Here is a 24,702-nt window from a genome sequence, read left to right on the forward strand (position 1 = left end):
GAAAGGGGATTCATCAGGAGACGGATGAATTTTATTTCATTTGAGCAATTACAAAATGGAATAAAAAAGGCAAGCCAACAGCCCTTAGACCTCCGGCACACCTGATCTCAAGCTTTATGTTCTTGTCTTCGGGTTTGGAAAATCATCGGCTGGAGGTTTTTTTGCAGAGGAAATGTGAAAAAAATAATTTATAAAAGCTCTTTCCACTTCTGTTTGTTTAAATAAAACTAAAATACTTTACAACTAACTTTCTTCTGCAGCAGTTTATGTCAAAACAACAAAATGTTATAAAGCAAATGTGCTCAACAAGGTTCAATCCCCCTGAACACCGGTGCAGTTACCGCAGCCGGCCACACGGTGGCAGCAAAGCCCCGGGCGTAGCTTTATCCCGCTAACGGAAATACACGAACATCTTTAAGCAACCCGACACTTTCTTCTAACGAATGACTTCACTAAGCCACAATTTAAAGATAAGAAGTTGCAGCCGCTAAAATAAACGTAGGAGTTGTTTTTACGTGATGAACGGTCACTCACAAAGATAAATGTGAGCCAGTCAGCGCTCGCTGTGCCTGAGCTGCCTCTGAAGAGGGTACGTTTGAATCGAGATTCAGGGACTGCCGCTGTGAGTCTGGAAGGGGCGGGGAGCGCAAGAACGCATTGATTTTGTGCTGTGATCCGCGGCAAACAGAATTTTTTAGGGGGACGGGGTTTAGAAAGGGGCTGCTGTGTCACATGATCCTAAATGACTTCCTGTTAAACTACTGTGATGTCAAAATTAAAGCCTGACTTTGTCGTCAAGGAAGGGGACTGTCTGTGTGGAAAACTATCGGACTGGAATGTAAGTAAAACACCGGAAGCCGCTTTGACAAAACCTTGTTTTAAAGCAGAAGCAAAGACGACAACGGACAGAGACGGATGAAACGTTTTTGTAATGTCAAAAAATGTCATACAGTTTCAGAGAACCTGTTTATTAAAATATAATGTTGAATAATTTACCGTTCGTACATTTTTTTCGTGGATAAATGCCATGATCTTCCGCGTTTTCCGTTTGCATGTGTTTCCCTCCTTTAGGTTTCTGTCCCAAACGTGCTTTTATTTTGAAAGGCTGCACCGGAAGTGCAGAGGACCTCAAACTCATCGCCTTCTGAGTCAAGGGGAGAAATATTTACTGACGGACGGGAAGGAGCCTCCTCTTTGACCCGCGCCTCCTGGACCCGTTCTCGCTTACGGAACCGGAAATTGGGTCTGAAAGTTTGACCGTCGGACCTGGAACGTTCCGGTTCCGAACCTTGGTTAACCTTTCGCGGGGAGGAGCTGGAATGGCTCGACCGAGGAAAAAAGCCGCTGCTGGAAGTTCAGAGTGAAGAAGACCAGAGGAGCCCAACCACACAACTGCTGACAGAGGAGGAGGAGGAGGAGGTGACCTTTATTAAGACAAAGAGGAAGAAAGTCATGATGTCTGGAGGTGTGAAGCTGTTGGAGGTCTTCTCCCTGCTGCTGCTGCTGAGCGGAAACTCCGACTGCAGAGGTGAGGGGATTGGGGGGTTAGGGCTGGTGGTAGATCCGGTGGGTCGTGGTGGATCAGGTGGTTTGTGTTGGGTCCTGGTTGGGTCTTGGTGGATCGGGTGGGTCGTGGTGGATCTGGTAGTTTGTGGTGGGTCGGGTGGGTTGTGGTGGGTCTTGGTGGATCGGGTGGGTTGTTGTGGGTTGTGGTGGATCAGGTGGGTCGTGGTGGATCCGGTGTTTCCTGGTGGTTAGTGGTGGGTCGTGGTGGATCATTGTTGGTTGTGGTGGATCTAGTGGGTTGTGGTGGATCAGGTGGATCTAGTGGGTTGTGGTGGCTTGTGGGGGGGTCGTGGTGGATCAGGTGGGTCGTGGTGGATCAGGTGGTTTGTGTTGGGTCCTGGTTGGGTCTTGGGGGATCAGGTGGATCATCAGGTGGGTTGTGTTGGATCGGGTGGGTCGTGGTGGCTCAGGCGGGTCGTGGCTGATCTGGTGGTTCGTGTTGGATCATGTGGTTTGTGGTGGGTCTTGGTGGATCGGGTGGGTCGTGGTGGATCGGGTGGATCAGGTGGGTTGTGTTGGAACGGGTGGGTCATGTTGAATCGGTGGGTCATGGTGGATCAGGTTGATCGTGGTGGTTCAGTTGGGTCGTGGTGGATCGAGTGGTTTATTGTGGATCGGTTGGGTCTTGTTGGATCTGGTGGATAGGGTAGTTTGTGGTGGGTCGGGTGGGTTGTGGTGGATCTGGTCGTTTGTGTTGGATCAGGTGGTTTGTGGTGGGTCTTGGTGGATCGGGTGGGTTGTTGTGGGTCGTGGTGGATCGGGTGGGTCGTGGTGGATCAGGTGGGTTGTGTTGGAACGGGTCGTTTGTGTTGGATCAGGTGGTTTGTGGTGGGTCTTGGTGGATCGGGTGGGTTGTTGTGGGTTGTGGTGGATCAGGTGGGTCGTGGTGGTTAGTGGTGGATCGTGGTGGATCATTGTTGGTTATGGTGGTTCTAGTGGGTTGTGGTGGGTTGTGGTGGATCTAGTGGGTTGTGGTGGATCAGGTGGATCATGGTGGGTTGTGGTGGCTTGTGGGGGGGTCGTGGTGGATCAGGTGGGTCGTGGTGGATCAGGTGCGTCATGTTGGATCGGGTGGGTCTTGGTGGATCAGGTGGGTTGTGTTGGAACGGGTCGTTTGTGTTGGATCAGGTGGTTTGTGGTGGGTCTTGGTGGATCGGGTGGGTTGTTGTGGGTTGTGGTGGATCAGGTGGGTCGTGGTGGTTAGTGGTGGATCGTGGTGGATCATTGTTGGTTATGGTGGTTCTAGTGGGTTGTGGTGGGTTGTGGTGGATCTAGTGGGTTGTGGTGGATCAGGTGGATCATGGTGGGTTGTGGTGGCTTGTGGGGGGGTCGTGGTGGATCAGGTGGGTCGTGGTGGATCAGGTGCGTCATGTTGGATCGGGTGGGTCTTGGTGGATCAGGTGGGTCGTGGTGGAACGGGTGGGTCGTGGTGGATCTGGTGTTTCCTGGTGGTTAGTGGTGGGTCGTGGTGGATCATTGTTGGTTATGGTGGTTCTAGTGGGTTGTGGTGGATCAGGTGGATCATGGTGGGTTGTGGTGGCTTGTGGGGGGGTCGTGGTGGATCAGGTGCGTCATGTTGGATCGGGTGGGTCGTGGTGGATCGGGTGGGTCGTGGTGGATCGGGTGGATCAGGTGGGTTGTGTTGGAACGGGTCGTTTGTGTTGGATCAGGTGGTTTGTGGTGGGTCTTGGTGGATCAGGTGGGTCGTGGTGGTTAGTGGTGGGTCGTGGTGGATCATTGTTGGTTATGGTGGTTCTAGTGGGTTGTGGTGGGTTGTGGTGGATCTAGTGGGTTGTGGTGGATCAGGTGGATCATGGTGGGTTGTGGTGGCTTGTGGGGGGGTCGTGGTGGATCAGGTGGGTTGTGGTGGATCAGGTGCGTCATGTTGGATCGGGTGGGTCTTGGTGGATCAGGTGGGTCGTGGTGGATCGGGTGGGTCGTGGTGGATCTGGTGTTTCCTGGTGGTTAGTGGTGGGTCGTGGTGGATCATTGTTGGTTATGGTGGTTCTAGTGGGTTGTGGTGGATCTAGTGGGTTGTGGTGGATCAGGTGGATCATGGTGGGTTGTGGTGGCTTGTGGGGGGGTCGTGGTGGATCAGGTGCGTCATGTTGGATCGGGTGGGTCTTGGTGGATCAGGTGGGTCGTGGTGGATCGGGTGGGTCGTGGTCGATCAGGTCTGTTGTAATGTGTACAGTTTACACCAACACAGATCCAAACCATGAAGCTACTACTGCTGTGCTTTAACAGTTGTGATGCTTTGTAGTTTTTAGAAAACAAAGGTGTTGTGTTTATTGCCTTTAACTTTTGTTTAACCTGTTGATGTGTAGATGTTGTGTGTTCTCTTGAGGTTGTGTGTTTTTAAGCAGTGAGTGTTTTTGGTGTCACATATTGTGTTACTCCTGCAGGTTGTGCGTTAAGCAGCTTAGCCTTATTCCTTTGCTGGCTCTGAGTCTGTTCCTTCAGCAGCGTCGCTGCCAGGAAGTGAACCCTGTGTGAGAATGGCTGTGTGTGTGTTTGTGTATGTGTGTTTAAGTCTTTGTGTCTGTTCTTGTTAACAGATTCACACAAATTCATTTTTTTGTGTTTCTGTCTGACACACAGTGGTCTTAATGCCAGCTTGATTCAAACTTTCCACTTTTTATGATTTAAAGTCCACTCATACACACACACACACCTACACACACACCCACACAGACCTGCACACACACACACACAGTTGGATCGGTTTCCCTGAATGGTGACTCACTGCCATGAACATCATGCTCCTGTTCAGAACAGCTGGAATCGTCTGTGTTGAGTTTAGGTTTCTGCACAGATGTGTCAGGTCAGTGATGTCTGTCACTGTTGCACAGGTGAGGGTGAAGGTGGGGGTGAGGGTGAGGGTGAGGGTGAGGGTGAGGGTTAGCCAGCAGCGGGTCCATGGCTCAAAGGCAGATGCAGGTCTGTCCTGACATAAATCCCCTGAAAGGCAGCAGCCACCGATGCTTCGGGGTTGGGTCGCGTGGACCCACGCTGAGCCGGGACTCACTTCCTGCTTTAGGTTCTGAGGAGCTTTTTATGGTCAGATCAGTGAATGGCTGTAATGAACCTTCAGAATCGCGGGCAAAGTCATCAGCTGCCCAGCCCTAAGAGATGTTGGTCTGTCACTCAAACCGAAGAGTCGGTCTCTTCCATGAATTCATGGTTTGTACAGTCAGTTCTGCACCTCCAGGGCTGTGCTGCTAGTTTTTTCCACGTTTGTATTGTGAGGACATTTGTTGTTTGTAACACATTGTGGAACTTTTCAACAAAAACTAAAGATCTTAGGAACATCACTGAGGAAATTTCTTCTGATGGCGTTTCAGCAGGACGCAGAGGTCATTGTTGTCACCGTGGTAACGGATCATGACACCCACGCTCTCTGGGCTGGTGACCATGTTTTCTGCTGTGACCAGATGGAGGTGAACGGGCTCATATGTTTGTGTTTCTGTGAGCCAGGACTCCAGTGTTTCACCGAGACATTAGTCGTTTAGGCAAAGCTCAATCTGCTGATGGATGGATGGATGAATTAATGGATGGGTGGATGGTTGGATAAATGGATGAATTAATGGGTGGGTGGGTGGGTGGGTTGATGGATGGATGGATGGATGGATGGGTGGGTGGGTGGGTAGATGGATGGGTGGGTGGGTAGATGGACGGGTGGGTGGGTAGATGGACGGGTGGATGGATGGATGGATGGATGGATGGGTTTGTGGATGGATCTTCTTCTTTCTCTTTCGGCTTTTCCCATCAGGGGTCGCCACAGCGAATCATCCTTTTCCACCTCACTCTATCATGAACATCTTCTACCCTACCCTACCCAACTCTACTGGTTTGTGGATGGATGGATGGATGAATTAATAGGTGGATGGGTAGATGGATGGCTGGATGGGTGGATGGATGGATGGATGGATGGGTTTGTGGATGGATGGATGGGTGGGTGGGTGGATGGACGGATGGATTGGTGGATGGGTGGATGGTTGGATGAATGGATGAATTAATAGGTGGATGGGTAGATGGATGGGTGGGTGGATGGTTGGATGAATGGATGGGTGGGTGGGTGGAAATGTGTAAAGCCCGAGCAGATCTCCACGCTACGTAGTTTTTCCAAGTGGGGCCACCGTAGTGTGACGTCATCCTCACTTGAAAGGACCCTGAACGGTTATTGCAGGCCGGATGGTTATGGTACCTACACCGGTATTCAGCAGCAGCTGTTGGTGCTGCACAAACACTCTTCTCTGGCTGCTGCCGCAGAAGCTGGCTCGCGGTGGACGCTCGCGTGCTGACCTCAAAGCGACTCCGCCCTGGTTGCTGGTGGAACGCCGGAGCTGCTGAGCAATCAGGAAAAGGAAGGAAGCAGCAGAGGTTCTGCCCTCGGCTGCTGTCAGCCTGACGTCTGCTGACTCATGAATGATTCAGGGTCAGAGGAACGCAGGAACCTTCCCACTGTTCTCCCATGAATGGCTGCTTTTCAGACACTGACAGCTGAGGCTCCACAGCAGATCTGGAGCTTCTCCTGGTGGTGACTGCAGGAAACCGAGCTTCCGTGTTGGAACTTTTCCATGAACGCTTTAGCTTGGGATCTTTTCTGAAGGTTCTGCTGGTGAAAAAGATGACTTGGTTCTCGTAGAACCTGCTCAGGAATCCAGTTTGTTGTTTGGTTTGAGACCGTTTGATTCTTCTTGCAGACTTTGAGCAGACTGAGGACCTGTCATCCTACCAGCTGACTGTCCCTCGACCAATAGGAGGCAGGCTGAGGAGGGACGTGGACGGAAGGCCACCTGAGCAGGTAAGAGAGCTCTGTGGTTTTCATCTCTAGATCAGCCGGGACCCTGAGCTGTAGAGGAAAGCTGCTGTTATTGGGGGACTGAAAAACAAGCTGTGGATCTGAAGATGGAGGTGTTCAGCTACTGAACCGTGTCTTTAAAGCTCCGCCCCTTTCTGATGCATCCAACGTCTTTGTTTTCCTCGTCTGGGCTGGAATCTGGATCCTCCGATAATTTATTTTCATCTGTATTCTTAGGTTGTGAGGGGCTCTAAGCTAGCAGGAGAGAGTAAACAAAGGGATGATGGGAAATCAGTGCAGGTTTACTCCTGGCCTACAGTCCCACAGTTCAGGTCTATGGTGTCAGACAGTGTTTGTCAACCTTTTCTGAGCCACGGCACACTTTAACCTTGATAAAAATCCCGCGGCACACCTACATAGAAAAAAATAATTTAAAAAGGAGAAACTATAGTCTGTATTGATCTACAGCTCCTCCATGATCTCACATGCATTTTTGAGATAATTGTGGTAGAAAAGCTGGAAGCTGCAGCTGTTTTTTCTAAAAGTTGTAATAAAAGTTAAGTTAGAAGATTTAGAAACTGTTTGATGTGTGTTCGTTGTTGTTTCAGTACGTTAAAGGAAGACTCATTGTGCGCTGAGACGCTGTCACTTTAACCCAATGCATCATGGGAGATGCAGTGATGTCAGACAGACTCCCTTCTCTGAGCTTCATTGTTTTGTTCACTTGTTCCACGGTCTGACACCGGATTCTGTGGAAAGCTCCACCGCTAAAGACGAGCTTTAGCTGGTATTTTTGATGGAACAGAGAGACTTTAGGAGCAGAATCAGAACAAGGAAGTGAAGACTTTAACCACTTCTGCAGGTCGTCCTCTTGGAACAGAAATCCCATTGCTGTTGTTGCTGACACACAGCTAACAGGAAGTGGTGCCAGGCACCACAGAAGAAGAACACAGGAAGTGGTGGCAAACATGAAACAAAAATTGACCGATTTTTCTTCTCATTCTGCTGATCAGCATTAGTGAACATCAGTCTTAAAGTCGGGATCATCTTCTGTCTTCTGATCGTCTGTCAAATCGTTCCCAGTGGTTTTGATTATGATGATGCTGATTTTAGCCAAAGATCCAAAAACCTGTGTCGTTTTCTACGACATGGTTTCTGCAGGGCGGCAGGGGCTTTGGGCGGTTTGCATGAAGTCATCCTGCACTCGTGCTCTCGCGCTAGCTTACACCCCCTCACACCCCCAACCAAACATCAGTGCTGCAAAACAAAAATGGCGTTCAATATCAGACCCATCCGTCCGTACGGTTTTGGTCCAGATTCCAGCTCAGACCAGGAAAACAAAGACGCTCCTGGATCTGTTTGTCTGCATCAGAATAGGGAGGAGCAGGGGGCTAGTTGCCCCCCATTGTAGCTCCTACATTATTGCTACTAGCTTTTTTTCTATGGCTTTTTTTCAGTTCTTCCTGATTCACCAACATCTGAACAAAGAAATACTCACAGTTTTAATGTGAGATTCTTTTATAAATGTCCTCCATCATGAGAGAAATGCTAGAAGACTATTGAGAGAAAACAGCCGATGAAGATGATGAGTTCAAGTTAACGCGGACATCTTTCTTTCTGACTAAACCCGACGTTCTTCCTGCTGACGCTCCAGACAAGCCAAGGATCCAGACTTCCTCCCTGATCATTCAGACCAAACTGGAGTTGCAGCATTTTCCTAGAAAAAGGCATCCTATTGGTTTACCCCTTGACCACCAAAGCAGCTTCAACAATCTTTTCTCTGTAAGCAGCTACCGTTGCCATGGAGACGTGTGTTTTCCTCAGCCGTAGAGCAAACCTGCACACATGCTGGAACCCGCCCGGCGTGCTCATGCCTCTGTGACTGCACCACGCCGCATTCCTGTCCCCTCCGCCGCCACGACGGCCTGCTCAGGCAGGAGCCGACGGGAGGCCTCTCGCCGGGATGCTCCTCCCACGGCGGTGACACGTGAGCCCTGCTGGGACGGAGGCGCCGTGGAAGTGTGATGTGAGCAACGGGGTGACTTGTTGAGGGCTTGAAGTAGATGTAGAGCTTCCAGAAATGGTCAAAGAGACAAATGAAGAATGAACGACCAGACGGTGTTGAGTTGTGGGACTCGCTGAGCAGAGAAACCAGGTTTTCCTGGCAGTGGTGGGGGCAAGCATTGACTGTATCTGAGAACTGGACTGAGTGTGACGCCACCCATAGAAAATGAAGTCAATTCAGCAGCCATTTTTTTTTGGCAGTACGGAGATCGCCGTGTTGCCAGACGTTGTCGGTAAGCGGTGATTGGTTCGAGTCTGCGTTTCTACGGCAACCAATCTTACCAATAAGGATTGAGCTTGTTGGTAGGCCACACCCCTACAATTGAAAGCAAACTCAGGAGAATCTGTCAATCAAATGTTTTGAACGTTCGGTGCGAGACTCCATACGTTTACTGAGGCATCTGATTGGTCAGTTCATGACTGGAATAATTGCACTACAGAACAAAGAAGAGGTTTAAAAAGGTATCAGATCCAGAACGGCTCTTCTGACCAGTAGAACGACTGAGGAACAGCTTTCTCCATAGAGGTCTACGGGATTTTGGCTTCTTGGAGCCAGCAGGTACTTCCTGTTTGGAACGCCGGGGGGCGGGGTCACTCTTGGGTTTATGGAGATGCTCATAAACTTTTCCACAGACCTGCTTGTGTCATCGGACAGAGTTGGTCCCGGCCAGGAGTCTGCTGAAAAAGAACCGGTGGGGCGTCGGTACCGTCAGCTCTGACATACATGTGTGTGTGAAGAACAGCAGAAGCTACAGTCAAACCGTTTCCCCTGAAGACGCAGAAGCTCAACCGACAGAAGAGACCTGCCCCCAGCAGGGGCGGGGTAACAGCCCAACCTCTTGTTTGTGAAAGGGTAATGGAGGGAGGGACGGGGGGGCTGGTGAAAAGGTGTCGACCTTTCAGATCAGCCATAGGCTGATCACAGCAGTTTCTTTTCCCTCCACTGTTGATTTAAGTTTGGAGTTCGACGGGTCTTCTCTGCTGTCAGAGACTAAACGACACTTGGGGCCGGCGTGGGGGGGGGGCTTTGTTCCTTCCTTCATCTGATGGGTTTGGGGGCCAGCCTGAAAGAAAGCTCTGTTGGAGATCCGTTCATGTCCCTCATCAGCAGAGTTTCTGCTCTTTCTGTGATTTTTTTTTTATCCTTTGGTTGGTTTATATTGGGATGTGATTCGTGTTCACATGATGGAGTTCTGCTTCCATAGGAACACAGATCAGTTTTACAAACCTACATCGGATCTGTTCTCACCAGAACACCAAACAAACAAACAAGAGTAGGACCGTCGGAGCTGAAGCAGAGTGTGGGCGGAGCTTAGAGTCCTGCTGACTTAGAGGACAGACGATCAGCTGCTGGACGGCGTTGAAGGCCGCCGCTGACTTCCTGTCCGCACTCACCTCTAACACACACAGCGCAGATGCCAGCGTGTTTATCCCCGTTTCTCACACACCTGCTGGGAACTGCAGGAAAATGTGAGGCGAGTCCGACGTTCAGGCGAGCAGCAGCAGCAGCAGCAGCAGCAGCTTCTGATCTGTTGGCTCAGACCTTGAACTCCACAAACTCACCTTTTCCTTTCACCTGCAGCTCCAATCATCTGGGGGCCTCGGAGCTTCTGCAGAGATCCCAGTTTTTTCCAATTTTCCTTGAACGTTGTGTGTTTGTGTGTCTGCAGGTGTCTTACGTCATCGCCGTGGATGGAACGGATCGCGTCGTGCACCTGGAGAGGAACCAGTAAGTCCGTTTCTGTCCCTTCGTCTGTAAAGCTGCTCTCGGCCCAGCAGAGGCTGCAGCCCCACCTCCAGCCCAAACCGGCTGGGTAGCTCAGTAAGGTGAAAGACTACCACGCAGGAAACCAGGGAATGAACAATTATGGGACAATTACCATATCAATGGCGAGCAATTAACATCACCCAGTGAGGGCCCTTGGGCAGGACCCTAACGCTACTGCCTCCCGAGCACGGTTCAGCTGCAGCTCACCGCTCCCCCAGGGGAGGGGTCAAATACGGAGAAGAATTTCCCATTGTGTGATAAATACAGTGTAATAAAAACGTGCTGCAGATGCCATTAATTATTTAGACACATAATGGATGTCTTGAAAGGAACAAGCGAGGAACTTTTATCAGTAAAAACAGCGGAGGAGTTTGATCCCTTGCTCGTTTTGTTGGTGTTTCCACCTAAAAAGAAACTGACAGTCTGTCATCTTAATGGTTGGATTCACTGCATTTTCTACACAGTCTATGTGTCACAAACACGTATCAGCGAACTTTCTTAGCCATCTTCATGCCGTTTACCGCCCTGCAGCACGCCTCCACCGGACCAAAGCAGCGGTAAAAAGCGTGGAGCCAGACGTTTAAAACCGGTCAGAGAAATAAAAAGCGCAGGACTTCTACACTGTCTGTCTCTAGTTGCTTTGCTCCGCCCCCGTAATTCCTGACCAATGAGTGAAGAGATTTTTATTCAAGTCCCCTCGACGGCAGTCTGAACGCAGACCAAATGCAAGGTTCAGGACTCGATCCAGAACAAACCCATCCAGTCTCTGCTGCCATGTAACCATGAGGCTAAAAACCTTTGCCGGTAGCTCCTCCCACACACGTCCAGGGCCCAGCAGGGGATTGGCCGCCTGTCCAAACGGAGGCGGTGACGTGAATGTGACGCGTGTGAACGCAGCAGAAGTGGTCTGAGTGAACCTGAACTTAGTGATTGACTAAGGGATCAAAACACTGAAAACAGACTAAACATAAATATAATACATTTATGTGATAGAAAATGTGTTTGTAGGCCTGAGCTGATCTGCATGTTTAACTCAAACTGTCTTTATTTGTTTAGCGCTTTACATAAAAGCAAATAAAATGGCCATAAAATATAAAAATGAATGAAGCAGAAAACAGGACAATCACCCAAAGTTGCCCCCCCCCCCCCCCCAACACCAGTCAGTGTCAGTTAGAGTCCAGATAAATGTGGTTAATAACAGTTGAAACCGCCCTCCTCCTTTGAACAGAGCTGTGCAGAAACCGGACTTTGTGTGCTTTAACCTTTATCTGCCGTTCTGATTGCGGCGTTCTGATTGCGGCGTTTTGTTTCAAACCTCTGCCGATCGTCCAATCGGATCCGCGGGTCAAGAGTGGATGACATGAAAGCAGCTTTTTGTCTCAGCAGCTGTATGTGATCCCACCAGAGTCTGGAGTTCAGCTTCAGACTGTAAAGACGTGAGTGGAAAGAAACGCCACGAGTTCACGTTTGAACCAAACGAGGAGACTCTCCTGCGTTTCATGGTGGCTATCGGAGCAGCCTCTGCTATCTGCAGTTAGACGCTGTTTACACCAACATCCCTGAACCGGGGAAGTTCTCATCGTGGTCTCTGATAGATAACAGACGACACGGATCCTCGGCAGCTCTGAAGCTTCTCCACATAATCGGAGACGGTTTTTGTTTCGACAAATGGAAATGTGTTCTGAATCTGGTTTGGGATGAGGTCTCTGCACCTCCATCCGTCTCTGGGGCGGTTGGCGGTTTCAGCAGCTCAGATTTGTTTGATGGTTTGTCTACATCTTCCTTTTTTCATGACATGTTTTTTAGTTTTTTATGGGGTTCTGGTCTTGATACGATGCACAGTTCTGCTAGCATTTTGAAATAGAGACTCTTCGTAGTTCCTACGGCTGCTTTGCAGTTCTTTCTTTGGGTCTTCTGATGGATTTTCATGACAAGACAAATGAAGGCCAAACTCAGCGTTTAAAGTAGGAAAACTGTTACTGGCTAACATCCTTTTTCTTCCTACTTCCTGTTTTTGCCATATTCCCACCAAAAGAAGCACCTGGATTTACCTGCAACATGTTTCTTGTTTCCAGCCTGCTGATGCCTGCAGACTTCACCGTCTTCACCTACAGTGAGAACGGATCGGTCATCGCATCCAGACCTGCCGTCCAGGTAGAACCGCACTCGGCATGATGGGATTTCAGGGATGGAACGCAGATCCTCACAGATCAGACGAGAGTCACAGAAACCAGTCCGGTCAGGTCCGGTTGAAACAACAGTTTTTAAGCTAAATGCTTCTTTTCTGCCTGTTGACTAGTTTAGGAGGCGTTTCCCTTAAAGCAGGTGTAGTTCCTCCAACAGTTTGTCCGGTCATGATGGAAACGGTCAGTCAACAGGCTAAAGTTAACACGTCAGCATCACATGTTCTGCAGAATGTAAACACGGTTTGCTGCCTTGCCTGGTTTGTTGATACAGAGAGTGAGGCATGCTGGGAGTTTCCTCTGCACACGTGTTTACTCAGGCTAGGTCCGAATTCCTTCCCTACTCAGTCTATAGCGTGTTCGCCATTTTTTAGTGCTGTCCGAATCTATAATCCCAAAATCCAGAGCCCTAGAAATCTCCCAGAAGTCTCTGCAAAAAGCCAGTGTGCATCGATGCTCAGTAGATCGGCGAATATAGACCACAGTGCATTGCGCCGGAAACATTTTTGCCAAAAAAATGTATATAAATGTATTTTTTTAAGTAAACCATCAACGTTTAAATCTTCAGAAGACGGTGGACTCATAAATGCTTGTGGCAAAGCGCTCACATGATTAGATTTTAACTTTCTGAAATCGATGACGTCATCATATTCATGTTGGATCCAGAGATAAACCAACACCTCTCAAATGTATGCAAGAAGGACGAAAAGACACAAACTCATTCCTCCTTGGGAGATCCAGACAGACATTCACTCAGGAAAATGTCCAAATCTGCTGAGTTCACAGATGTCCACGTTGATATGAATTAGTGCAGTCCCTGGTTTCATTTCCTGTGAGATGTCTGCTCCATGTGGTTTGGAAAGTGCGTCCTGTTGTTCAACGACAGCTGTCCTTCGCTGGGAGCTGCTGAGCAGCAGCGCTGCAGCCACAGGAACTACTCCTGCTGTCCTGGCAGCACCTTTCTTGCAGAAATCGGGTTGCAAACTCAAACAACTCACCAAATGTGATCACACGAGTTCAAAAGGGGATTCGTGTAACCTGCAATGTCCCGATCAGGGGTCGACCGCCCTACCGCTGCACCACGGCCGCCCGCACACACTGTGAACTCTGTGTTACCCTTTGTAACCTGGTTTGTTAGTCTGGGTTCTCCCCCAGAGAAAGCTGGTTTGACGGCAGAAACCAGGTCTCTGTAGAGAGCGGAGCAGGTGTAAACACACACGCATGTGTGAATTAGAAATGAGGAATCCCGTTCTGTGGATGATGAATTATTAAGCACTGTTGTCACAATGCAAACCAGGCAGGGGGGGGGGCGTGTGGATAACTGCCCATCGGGTCTGTGCCTTCAGAATCTGTAATGGATGTTAAAACATATCAACTATAGCTTTTTCCTTTCTGTTTCCAACGAACACACAGACTTTTAATGGACTATAAACTCAGAAAATAAGAAGCTAAGCTTCCTGAAAAGAGCCTGAAAGCAGCTGAAACAAACGGGAGCCTTGAGCTCCAACCGTTCAGGACTCCACCCAAAGAACAGGTCTCTTATTTTGAAATTTAATTAAAATGTCAGATCTCTGCCTGAGCTCCATATCAGCCCGCCGACACAGAGATGTGGGAGCCGCACAAGTACAGCATGTCCTCACACACCCACACACACACACACACACACACACACACACACACACACAGGAAGTGATTTATGAGCTCCTGTGGGACTGTGCAGGAAGTGTGTGTGTTTCCAGTCAGCTGACTCCTCCCTGCTCTGTGAGGGGCTCTCAATCAGGTCCGCTGATGACATCACGGTCCTGGTCTCGGTCGGATCTGCGGTCACAGCTCCCCCTGCTGGTGTCCCTGAGCATCTGCCCTCTGTGTTGCAGGACCACTGTCACTATCGGGGCTTCGTTCAGGACGTGGGGGGCTCCTCTGTGGCCATGAGCATCTGCAACGGCCTCAGGTGACGCACGCGCAGGAAACGAGCTGCCCGCCCACGCACTTCCTGTGAATCATCCTGCAGATCAATCATCCTCCAACGAGGCAGAACAAAGGATCGTTTGTGTCTAAAACGTGACGCTTTTTAGAATGAACTTATGAATATTGAAAAATATGATAACTCACTTTCACACACAGAACAAACCCACCTCCACTAGGACTGATGTTCCCTCTGTGTGTGTGTGTGTGTTTGTGTAGGTGTGCGTGTCCTGTTTCACCCTGATGACCACTGACACTGATTCATTTAACCCTTGTGCTATCTTAGATGACCCCCCCTTCCATTGACGTGTTCTCCCTACCATGACAAAGGTGGATAAAGGTGGAAAGATTTCATGTAATCCATGGACACCAGTGAAGATCACAAATCATTGAAGAAGAAAGGTTCAGAGCACTGTCTAGTGGGTCTAGATGACCCCCAATGTTAAAGTGCCTAGGATAGCACAAGGGTTAAAAAATGGTTTCAACCAAATGACGTCAGTTCCGTTGCCATTTTTTACTCGATACGGCCGTCGCCATGTTGGAACCAGAGGTTGTCGGTAAGCAGTGATTGGTCTGAGTCGGTCTTAGTCAACATTTCTATGGAAACCACTCTGGCCTATCAGGACTGAGCTTGTTGGAAGGCCACGCCTATACCGCTTGAAAGCAGGCTACACTAAATGAGTCAAAGGTTTTGAGCGTTTGATGCGAGACCAGATACTTTTATCCAGACATCTGATTGGTCAGTTTAAAACTGGAGGATTAAAAAAAGGAAAGGATTATCAAGAAGATTTAAAAAAAATTTATCAGAGCCAGAATGGTTGTTCTGTCAAATAAAATGCCTCAGTAACAGCTGTTTGGAATACCAGTGAGGCGGGGGCCCTCAGTCCAGGTCTCATATACAGTCAGTGGACTGATTTCAGCCACAGTAAACCTGAGCCAGGCCTCAGACTGGTCTTCTCTAAATTCTTTAAACCAGTTTTTGGTTTCTTTACAGAACTAAACACACGTTATTTTAAATGAAGATTATAATTTTATAAAAAGTGTCCCTTTGTGTGCTGCGTTCACTGCACTTCAGGAAGAAATGGAGCGTCCATCCTGTTCTGTGTGACTGAATGCTTTCTAAACAGGAACATTCATCACTAGATGTTTTAATAAAAATGTCACTTTGTTGAAATGCCTTCACTGAAGATTCTCATTTGAACTTTTGGAGGAACAGCCTCACTACAGGAGGATTTACTGCAGAACATGCGGTTCTATAAAATGTTCTGGTTCTGCTCATCAGACGCTCAGTCCACTCATGAAAGACTTGAGTTATGATCAAGCATGAGGAGTTATTGAGAGGATGACACTTTTTGTGGTTGTTGGTTTCTGTTGACATCCTTTACCTTCAGAAGGAGGTGATGCATAAATGTTTTGGCCAAATACAAAACGGCTCTGATGTCAAATTCCAAAAATGAAAGGCAGATTTTTTTTCTACTTTCATCTTTTCCACTAAATGAACCAAATCTGATTGTCTGTGAGGAGTGCATTCTCACGTCTGTGTGGAGTCTCACTCTGACTGAAAAACAGACGCTCACGGTTTTCTCTCTCCGTTTCCTCAGAGGAGTGATGCATCTCACTGACGAAAGCTACGGCATTGAGCCCTTAGACTCCGCCCCTGACCAGCACCTGCTGTACCTCCTACGCGATGTGACGTCGCAGCCTCAAGGGTGTGGAACCCGTCACGAACGCAGCAACGTCACTGAGCATGCTCAGCCTAAACCAACAGAAGTCCATCACGGAGAGCACAGGAGGGTGCGTTCGTTCACACACAAACACGCCGTCACGTTGTTTGGTTGTCACAGCGAATCATATGGCGCTGGACACCAAGGTTACACATTCCTAACTTTCCATGGATCCCCTTTAGCTGGAGACCATCTTAACTTGGTGGGCGCTCTCAGTGCGACCGTGTAAACTGTGTCACCACTGAGAGCTTGCACCATGGGAGTACCTCAAGGCTCTATCCTGGGGCCACTTTTGTTCCGTTTATAAATCAATAACCTCCCATCCATGAGTGATCATCTGAGTATCCGGATGTACGGGGAGGACACGGACATCTACACCCGAACAAGTGGCAGCCAAATTATGGATGGCAATGCAGAAAATAGCTAATTATTGCTGAAATGACGGTTAAAGCCTTTCCCTCCTGTTAAAATCTCACGCTGTGACTTTAAACCGTCTCCACGGGAGATCCTTGACTTTTGTCCGGTTCTTTCTTCCCCCTTTGCTGTGTTCCAGATGAAGAGAGCGGTTCTCCATAAAACTCACTATGTGGAGCTGCTGCTGGTGGTCGACAACGACAGAGTACGTTTCTCCTTCCTTACACTCTTTGTCCTTCAACAAGTGGAGAAAGCAACTAGGACCTGAAGGATGTGTTCCTGTGCGTTCTACTCCCTTTAGTACAACTACATGAACAGGAACCAGACCGCCGTGAGGGACGAGATGGTTCACCTCGCTAACTTTGTGGACAGTGTGAGTAGACGGAAACTCCGAACACACCTCTGCATCTCCATGAAGGTCACAGTACCGACCCGCTTCTGAAGGGCTTACTGCCTGCAGTTTGCCGCTTTGATGACTTAAGAACACGTTTGGTAGGGTGGTTTTGAAGATCAAAGGGCGGCGTTGTGGGCCTTGGTCGACGCCATGAGGACTCTAGAGGGCGCCCTGGGTTTGGTCAGGTTCCACATTTGTTTGGACGTTTGATGACTTCATAATCAAAGTGGAGTTTTGTTATTTCCACGCAGCAGCACTTTACATGGTTGCCATAGTTACATTACTCAAGGGCAAAGATTGTGGTTTGTTATATTTTTCAGAAAATCTGTGTCAATTTTGGCAGGTTCTGTTTGTGTTTCATTGTATATATGTGTGTGTGTGCAGATTTACGTACAACTGAACGTTCGGGTGGTTTTGGTCGGTCTGGAAATCTGGACCCACCAGAACCCAATAAGCACTGAAGGAGAAGCTGGAGAGGTGCTGAGTCGCTTCACACAGTGGAGGGAGAAGGAGCTGGTTCCCCGCCGGCGCCATGACTCAGCTCAGCTCATCCTGTTAGTACCAACCTTGGGGGCAGAGGGGAGGGTTTTCATGAGAAGAGCAGATTTGTGATTCATGCTGGACACTACTGTGTACTCGGATCACAGCAGGACTTTAGCTTCAGCTGTACAGTGGTCCCTCACTACAACGACGTTCACCTTTTGCTGTCTGGCAGATTTATCCAGTGCAATTTTGCATAACTTTTTATTTTTTAACTGCGCATTGTGTTCTGCATCCTAATTGGCTGTAGACCATGTCAATCAATCTCCTCAATCTCAAACAAAATCTTTTCGTCTGCTCCCATGATTAATCGCTGTACACGTGTTTTGTAATACATAGGACCTGCTTTCCCATTTTTTCATGAAAAACCATCAAACTTGAAATGGGTTTTGATGTATTTTGAACTGGATGTAGCTTCACATCATCAGACAAGTGGATAGTAAGTCAAGAAGTTCTGCGCTCATACAAGATGCCATAATGTTCCTGCTGGAAAAACGTGTTCATACCTGTAACATAAAGAACATACAACCTAAAGACAATGCTAATTGTTGCTACGTATAACATTTTTAAAAAATTGACACATTTTTAGTACAAAAATTCAAATAACATGTTAGCATTACTGCTGTGTTTCAGACTGTATTCAGTCTGTGCTTCTTTTAGCTGTAAAATTATTTTTTAATTTAGTTTTTTGTCTTTTAGTTGTTTTTTTGTGTTAATCATGCTAACTTGGCATGATTATCATGCTAAGTTAGCATGCTAAGTTAGCATGAAAATTGTGCTAAGTTAGCATGATTATCAGCATGATAATCATGCTAACTTAGCATGATAATATGATGATAATCATGCTAACCATGATGCAAAAGTTAGCCTTTTGGCTTTAGTTTCCGTTATAACGATGTAAATCAAAACTCACTGTCTAGTTTTTGGGTGTTTCTTTTCCAGAACCAACAAAGTCTGAAATTCCACTTGATCCTGACTTAAACTGTTTTAAAAATGTTTCTAGATTAGATGAATCTGATCAGGATCTTCTTATAGGAAGAAAAGCTTTGGCGGAACGGCGGGCATGGCCTTCGTCTCCACGGTGTGTTCCAGAAGTCACGGAGGAGGCATTAATGCGGTACGCGTGCTTCAGAGGGTCTCTGGGATTTTCTTAAAATTTGAACGGCTCCCGGTGGCGGTGGGATGCCGGGTCTCAGAGTGTGACTGTAAACTGTCCTTTTAAGATCTGAAAGCCTGTAAATGCTCCTCTCCCCCTAGTTCACCAACAACCGAATTCCCGCCTTCGCCTCTATCGTGGCTCACGAGCTGGGTCACAACCTCGGCATGAACCACGACGACGGCCGCACCTGCAGCTGCCCCGTGGACGCCTGCATCATGAACTCTGGAACCACGTGAGTGGAGCCGCACACTGAGCACGTGCAGAATACTTCTGGCCGCTCTGTAGCCGTGGCTCTGTCCCTGCAGAGGATCCAGAAACTTCAGCAGCTGCAGCGCTGACGACTTTGAGAAGATGATCTTGGTGACGGGAGGAATGTGCCTCATGAACGTCCCCCGGCCTGACGAGGCCTACAGCGCCCCCTACTGTGGAAACGGGCTTGTTGATGTGGGAGAGGAGTGTGACTGTGGGTCAGAAAAGGTCTGACACCCACTCTCACATTGTCCTGTGATTCTCTATTTACCTGGAAACAAGACAGACGAAGGACAGCCAGAAATGTGTGTCTTTGTGCATTTAGGAGTGTGAGGAAGACCCGTGCTGTGAATATAAGACCTGCAAGCTGAAGTCCTGGGCTCAGTGCGCGTATGGAGAGTGCTGCTACAAGTGTCGGGTAAAGCCACGCAGCAGGTTCTGGGAACGGCCGCATTTCCCGACATCGAGGAGTAACTTGTGTTTCTGCGTCCAGTACCTGCCAGGAGGGACGGTGTGCCGCAGCAGCGAGGACGAGTGCGACCTGCCGGAGTACTGCAATGGCTCCTCCCCCCTCTGTCAGAGCGACGTCTTCATCCAAGTGAGGACTCGCCGCTGTCTGAGCAAAGAGACCAGCTGCTCCAAAATAAAGTTTGGCGTTTGTGTTTCAGGACGGACAGCCTTGCAGGAACCAGAAGGCCTACTGTTATAACGGGAAGTGTCAGTACCACGACAAGCAGTGTCAGGCGTTATTTGGAACCAGTACGTACCTCTGCGCCCGATATTAGAGCCGTCTGGAAGTTCTCACTGCACTCAGGTCTACAATGTTCTTGTTTAATGCTACGTTCACACCCGGCATGTGACGCGCGTTCAAGAACGCTTCGCACGCCAGACTGTTGCTACCTGATACGATTCTAGCGCGTGTCCGCCACCTGCAGTTGGAGGAGTACTAGAATGAGATTATCAACAAAATAGAAGTGATTGTGGGTGGTGTCATACCTAAAGACCCTAAATCTTCTATTGGATATACTACCTGGAAAGTTAATTAAAGTCTGTCAAAGTCCGTTAGCTTGATGCTAACGTATAATGGAATTTCTCATAGGACGGCTAATGCTAACGCTCGTACGACCTAAATATACATTGCTGACTAAATGAACAGCTGTATATCCTCACAGGCAGGAGGTTTACTAACTCTTTTAAGGAAATATTATTTGAAAGTAACTATTTCTGATCCGTTTTTGGTCAAATCTTCTAGAATAAAGTGTAATGCAATAGTGCGAGCTCCACCTAGTGGCCAAAGTGTAATGCTCTCCAGGAGAGGCAGAACATTTATTTTTGTTAATATGAAACCGTTTAGAGCCTTTACAATGTCAATGATCTGAACATTTTATGTTGGAGCTTCTATGTTTGAGAAACCATGAAACACTGTTAACAGTCACTGGTTTATTATGTCACTGATGCATTTTACAGTTTGTAAACTGTGTCAGATTCACATGAATATCTTCAAAACATATATAATCAATGTGTTTCTATACAAATATATCTAAATGGGTAAACTGTGTGAAATCAAAACTGAATCGAATCGATTCTGGAAATTCTTGGTGATAACCAGCGTTAATCGTTACCTTTTTTAATTATTTATTTTTAATTATTGATAATTCCATTAAGTCGGACCAGTGGTTTCAAATTATATATAGAGAAAAAAAGACTTTTGCTCCACAGATGAAAGGAATTTTGTTTTCATCTCGTAGAAAAAATGGAATGGAACTTTAAGCGAAGCGAGGTGACGACTGCTGCACTGACCCGCCTTCCTTTACTTTTGTTCTGTCTTATATTCTGAGTATTTTCATTCGTTTGGTCAGAGCTCACCCTGGTCTAACATGCGAGCTGCGTTTTGGATGTAGAGCCCAAAAACAGTAGCAGAAAGTTGCGTAGCGACATGCAGGCGTGAACGTTTTGACCGCAGAAGACCCAAAGGCACAAATACCCGTGTTTCCGTCCACGTTTCAATGGTCGCTTGAAGGCACGTTGCTGAGGCCGGTGTGAACGAGGCGCCAGGCGGAAGGGATCAACGTAAATGTTTGGTGCGTCTGTCTTCCTCGGCTCTTCCTGCTCCTGTCCAGAGGCCATGGCAGCTCCTGAAATCTGCTTCAAGGAGGTCAACAGCAAAGGAGACCGCTTTGGAAACTGTGGCTACCAGAACTTTCCCTTCAAGAAGTGTGAGAGCAGGTAACCTCCTCCTCCTCCTCCTCCTCCTCCTCCTCCTTCTTCTTCTTCACTTTGAGACCAGTTCAGACAAAACCCAATTTATTTTGGGAGGAAATTCCATTTTTTCTTTACCTTATCCTAAGGAATGGAAAGAAATGTGCTCGTCACAATGGTCTTCAACAATTCATTAGACAGGAGGGAACGCTGCTAAAAAAAAATGTTATTTCAAAACTCCTCCCCAGGGTAAATACAAACACGTGAGGTGTGAGTGCTGGAGGCGACGTGGCTGAACGGCGGCGGGCCTTCACCATGTGTTCTGGAACTGTCCTGAGCTAAATGGATACTGGAGAGCAGTCTTGTTAAATTCTGTGTTTACCGCTTGGTTAACCTCTACCCGGCCGGCCATGAGACAGATCTGGGTCAAAGGGCAGATGAAAAGCTGCTGCAGGTTCTCTTAGCTGCAAGGAAAAACCCACAAAAAAGCAAATCATCTCCGTTCCACCAACATTAGATCATTGGTTTCAAACAAACAGGCTTAGAATACAAAAGAAAACTTCAACCTGATTTGGTCTAAATTCATTAAATACGTGAATGAATTCCACTGTCTATTTAAGGTCTCCACGTTTGACAGACATTTAAGGGAAATGAAAGTTAAAAACTTGTTCAGGTCCTTTCATTTTATTTCCTCATTGATGATTGATTGATATTATTTCAATATCAATCATGTCCACCTCCACAGGAACGCTCTGTGTGGGAAGCTGCAGTGCTCCAACGTCCAGGGCGTCACCGTTTTTGGCAAAGTGCCGTCTTACATCACCACACGGATTGGCGGAGCCGAATGCTACGGGGTCGACTTCAACCTGGGGTCGGACGTCCCCGACCCGGGGATGGTGAACGAGGGGACCAAGTGTGGAGACAATAAGGTGAGGAGGACGCGAGGCGAGGGCGGCTGCCGGCGAGGAGCAGATGCTGAAGCTCTCTCTCCTCCTCTTCGTCTGCGTTCAGGTGTGCATGAACTTTGAGTGCCGCTCTGCCGACATCCTGAAGAGCGACTGCGACACGGAGAAGAAGTGCCACGGACACGGGGTGAGGCTCACCTGTCTGCCGCTGCCCGCCGGTGCGCCCGCCTCTCCGTCTTTGCCATGACTCCTGTCTGTGCCTCCCAGGTGTGCAACAGCAACAGGAACTGTCACTGCAGCAGCGGCTGGGCGCCGCCGTTCTGCGAGCTCTCGGGATACGGCGGCAGCGTGGACAGCGGACCCACGTGGAACGGTACGTGGACGAGCTCCGTCGGATCGTCCCGCCGCCTCGGCGCTGACCTCCACTGTCCTCCTCAGATAAAGACACGTCTCTCAGGGACGGCCTGCTGGTCTTCTTCTTCTTCGTCCTTCCTCTGCTCGGCTTGGGCGCGTTTGTTTTCCTGCGCAGGAACGAGCTGCTGCGCCGGCTGGGCCTGAGCCGCAGGAAGAGGTCGCAGGGATACGAGTGAGTCGGCACCCCGAGCACACGACACGGAAACGTCAGCAGCAGCCAAAGTCGTCCAGAACATGTCAGAGAAGAGCTTAAAACCATTACATGTAACTCTGTGAGGACTGCTAACATGTATTCATGTAAAACATGGTCATCTGTCACTAATCCAGGTGATATATACTCACATAAGTATGTAAAGAAGCATCATCAGTTCCAGCAGTCAGAGCAGAAAGTTCTGATGGGAAGGCGGCAGGCGGAGACCCAAAGCCTGTTGTCTTGCTGTCGATTAACCGCCACCAATTATCTGTAAGAAGCAAAAAAGAGAAAAATACTTTGATCAATCTGGAAGCAGAAGAGTAGCTCCCACATCTTCTACCACTTCTCTGCCGATTCTTTTTCCTGCTGTGGTGGTTAATGGAGTTAAAGGAAAACGGTGTTTCTAACATGTTCTTGCTGCGTTTTTCTCATTATGGACGACAAATGGAAAAGAATTTCAGATTAAAACTAAGGTTTAGAGTATTTTTTATAGAAACCATTGGGAATCAGGAGCAGACGAAGCAATGTCGAAGGCTTGTTGTTGTTATGAACTGACTACAGTGGGCGGAGCCATACGCTCCCTGCTCCGCCCCTTTCTGATCATCCACCTGCAGACCAATGGATCCATGAACGTCTCTGTTTTCCTGGTCTGAGCTGGAATCTGGATCAGAACTGGATGGATGGAGGGCTCGGATATTTTTTTTGTTGCACCAGTTATGTTAGGTAGGGGGTGTGAGGGGCTGTAAGCTAGCGGGAGAGAGTGTAAACGAGAAGTTGATGGGAAGTGGGGGACGGCTTACTTCACGCCAACAGTCCGCCCACGACTCAGAGGTGAATTTCTAATGAACTCCTGCCGCTCTGCAGAAGCTAGGTCCTAGAAAACGACAGGTTTTTTGGGCTTTTTGCTTAAAAACTGCATCATCGAAATTAAAAACTAAAAGACCAAAAGGAACTCTTTGAAAATAAAGGCCTGTGCTGACGTCTGGAGCAGCAGGAAGCCCCTCTGTGATATTATTTCCTGTCTTTATACGAATCGGTCCTCTTATGAAGGTGAATTTTCAGAGAACAGATGGATTTGAACAGAACAAAAGTAGCATTAAAACAGTGGAAATGCTGTCCAGAGACTCTTTCTTTGTGGATGATACTTCACTCTTACTTAATCAAGTATCATCCACAAAGAACGAGTTTCTGAGCCACAGCAGGAGAAGATTCATGCAGCTGCTGATGCTTGAATCTTCTCCTGCTGTGGCTCAGAAACTCTTTCTTTGTGGATGATACTTGACTCTTAGTGAAGTAGAAATGGAGGATCCTTGTTCCCTGGGCTTTCTGTCCCTTTAGCCCAGGGGTCGGGAACCTTTTTGGCCAAGAGAGCCATAAATGCCACATATTTTGAAATGTAATTTCGAAAGAGCCATACAATAATGTAGTGTCCCTTTCCCACACTGAGGCACGGAGACTTAACCTCTTTTAAAGTTCTTTATTCCGATTACTGCAGACCGCAACAAACGCCGAACAATTAATTCAGCAACTCCTGAATCTCTCCCGCCGAGACGAGAGCGCTTCTCCCAACTTTATACTCCCCTGCTACCGCTGCAGCCCCTCCCATTTCCCTTATTCGGCCCATAGCTGAACCCCATTGGTCCAAACTACCTAACAACAGGCTGAGCGACAGAACTGAGAGCCAATCAGATCTCTGCTTGACGCGTTCAATGAACTCCAGAACTTTTAACGCGGCCCAACAGCCACCCAACTCAGTCCGCGACAATTTGTTTAAAACTAAATATACAAGTGAATATGTGCATTTGATTTAATTTCAACATTTTTAAAGTACAATACGTCTGTGGATTCTTTTTAATAACATTGTTATTCTGTTGCTAATAAATGATGAGTATTTCTCATGGTAGTTCTGCTGATGGTCTAGTCTGGTTGATACGTGGTGAGTTTCTGCTTCATGCAGGCGTTGAGACTTTAAACGTCATCGTAGGTCTGAATGTTCTGTAGATGTGACAAAGACTGCTCACATGTAGACGGGGAGCCAAACACACACTCACACGCTGCAGTGAGTGACGGACAGCGGGTTTTACGTTTTTATAATCCCTGCGCGATTCACCTGCTGCCTGTCCCCACAACCCCCCACCCCCACCCTCTGCTTTCTTCCTCT

General features: G+C 48.1%; 1 protein-coding gene across 1 annotated transcript in view; it reads left to right on the forward strand.

Moving 5' to 3' along the window:
- The first annotated feature begins 737 nt into the window (after positions 1-737).
- Positions 738-24,702, forward strand: part of adam9 (ADAM metallopeptidase domain 9) — a 29,893-nt gene continuing 5,928 nt past the window's right edge. The window contains exons 1-21 of the mRNA XM_011479708.3: positions 738-838; positions 1,072-1,528; positions 6,273-6,373; positions 10,105-10,163; positions 12,278-12,356; positions 14,260-14,336; positions 15,952-16,144; positions 16,628-16,693; positions 16,790-16,861; positions 17,267-17,436; positions 18,458-18,539; positions 18,680-18,813; positions 18,887-19,058; positions 19,156-19,248; positions 19,324-19,428; positions 19,499-19,589; positions 20,951-21,056; positions 21,775-21,958; positions 22,041-22,121; positions 22,202-22,307; positions 22,373-22,520. Of these exons, the coding sequence (XP_011478010.1) occupies positions 1,453-1,528; positions 6,273-6,373; positions 10,105-10,163; positions 12,278-12,356; positions 14,260-14,336; positions 15,952-16,144; positions 16,628-16,693; positions 16,790-16,861; positions 17,267-17,436; positions 18,458-18,539; positions 18,680-18,813; positions 18,887-19,058; positions 19,156-19,248; positions 19,324-19,428; positions 19,499-19,589; positions 20,951-21,056; positions 21,775-21,958; positions 22,041-22,121; positions 22,202-22,307; positions 22,373-22,520 (2,195 nt within the window). The 5' untranslated portion in view covers positions 738-838; positions 1,072-1,452. The remainder of the gene's footprint in view (positions 839-1,071; positions 1,529-6,272; positions 6,374-10,104; positions 10,164-12,277; positions 12,357-14,259; positions 14,337-15,951; positions 16,145-16,627; positions 16,694-16,789; positions 16,862-17,266; positions 17,437-18,457; positions 18,540-18,679; positions 18,814-18,886; positions 19,059-19,155; positions 19,249-19,323; positions 19,429-19,498; positions 19,590-20,950; positions 21,057-21,774; positions 21,959-22,040; positions 22,122-22,201; positions 22,308-22,372; positions 22,521-24,702) is intronic.

The sequence above is a fragment of the Oryzias latipes genome, chromosome 9 (genome assembly GCF_002234675.1).
Source record: "Oryzias latipes chromosome 9, ASM223467v1".
Taxonomy (NCBI): Eukaryota; Metazoa; Chordata; class Actinopteri; order Beloniformes; family Adrianichthyidae; genus Oryzias; species Oryzias latipes.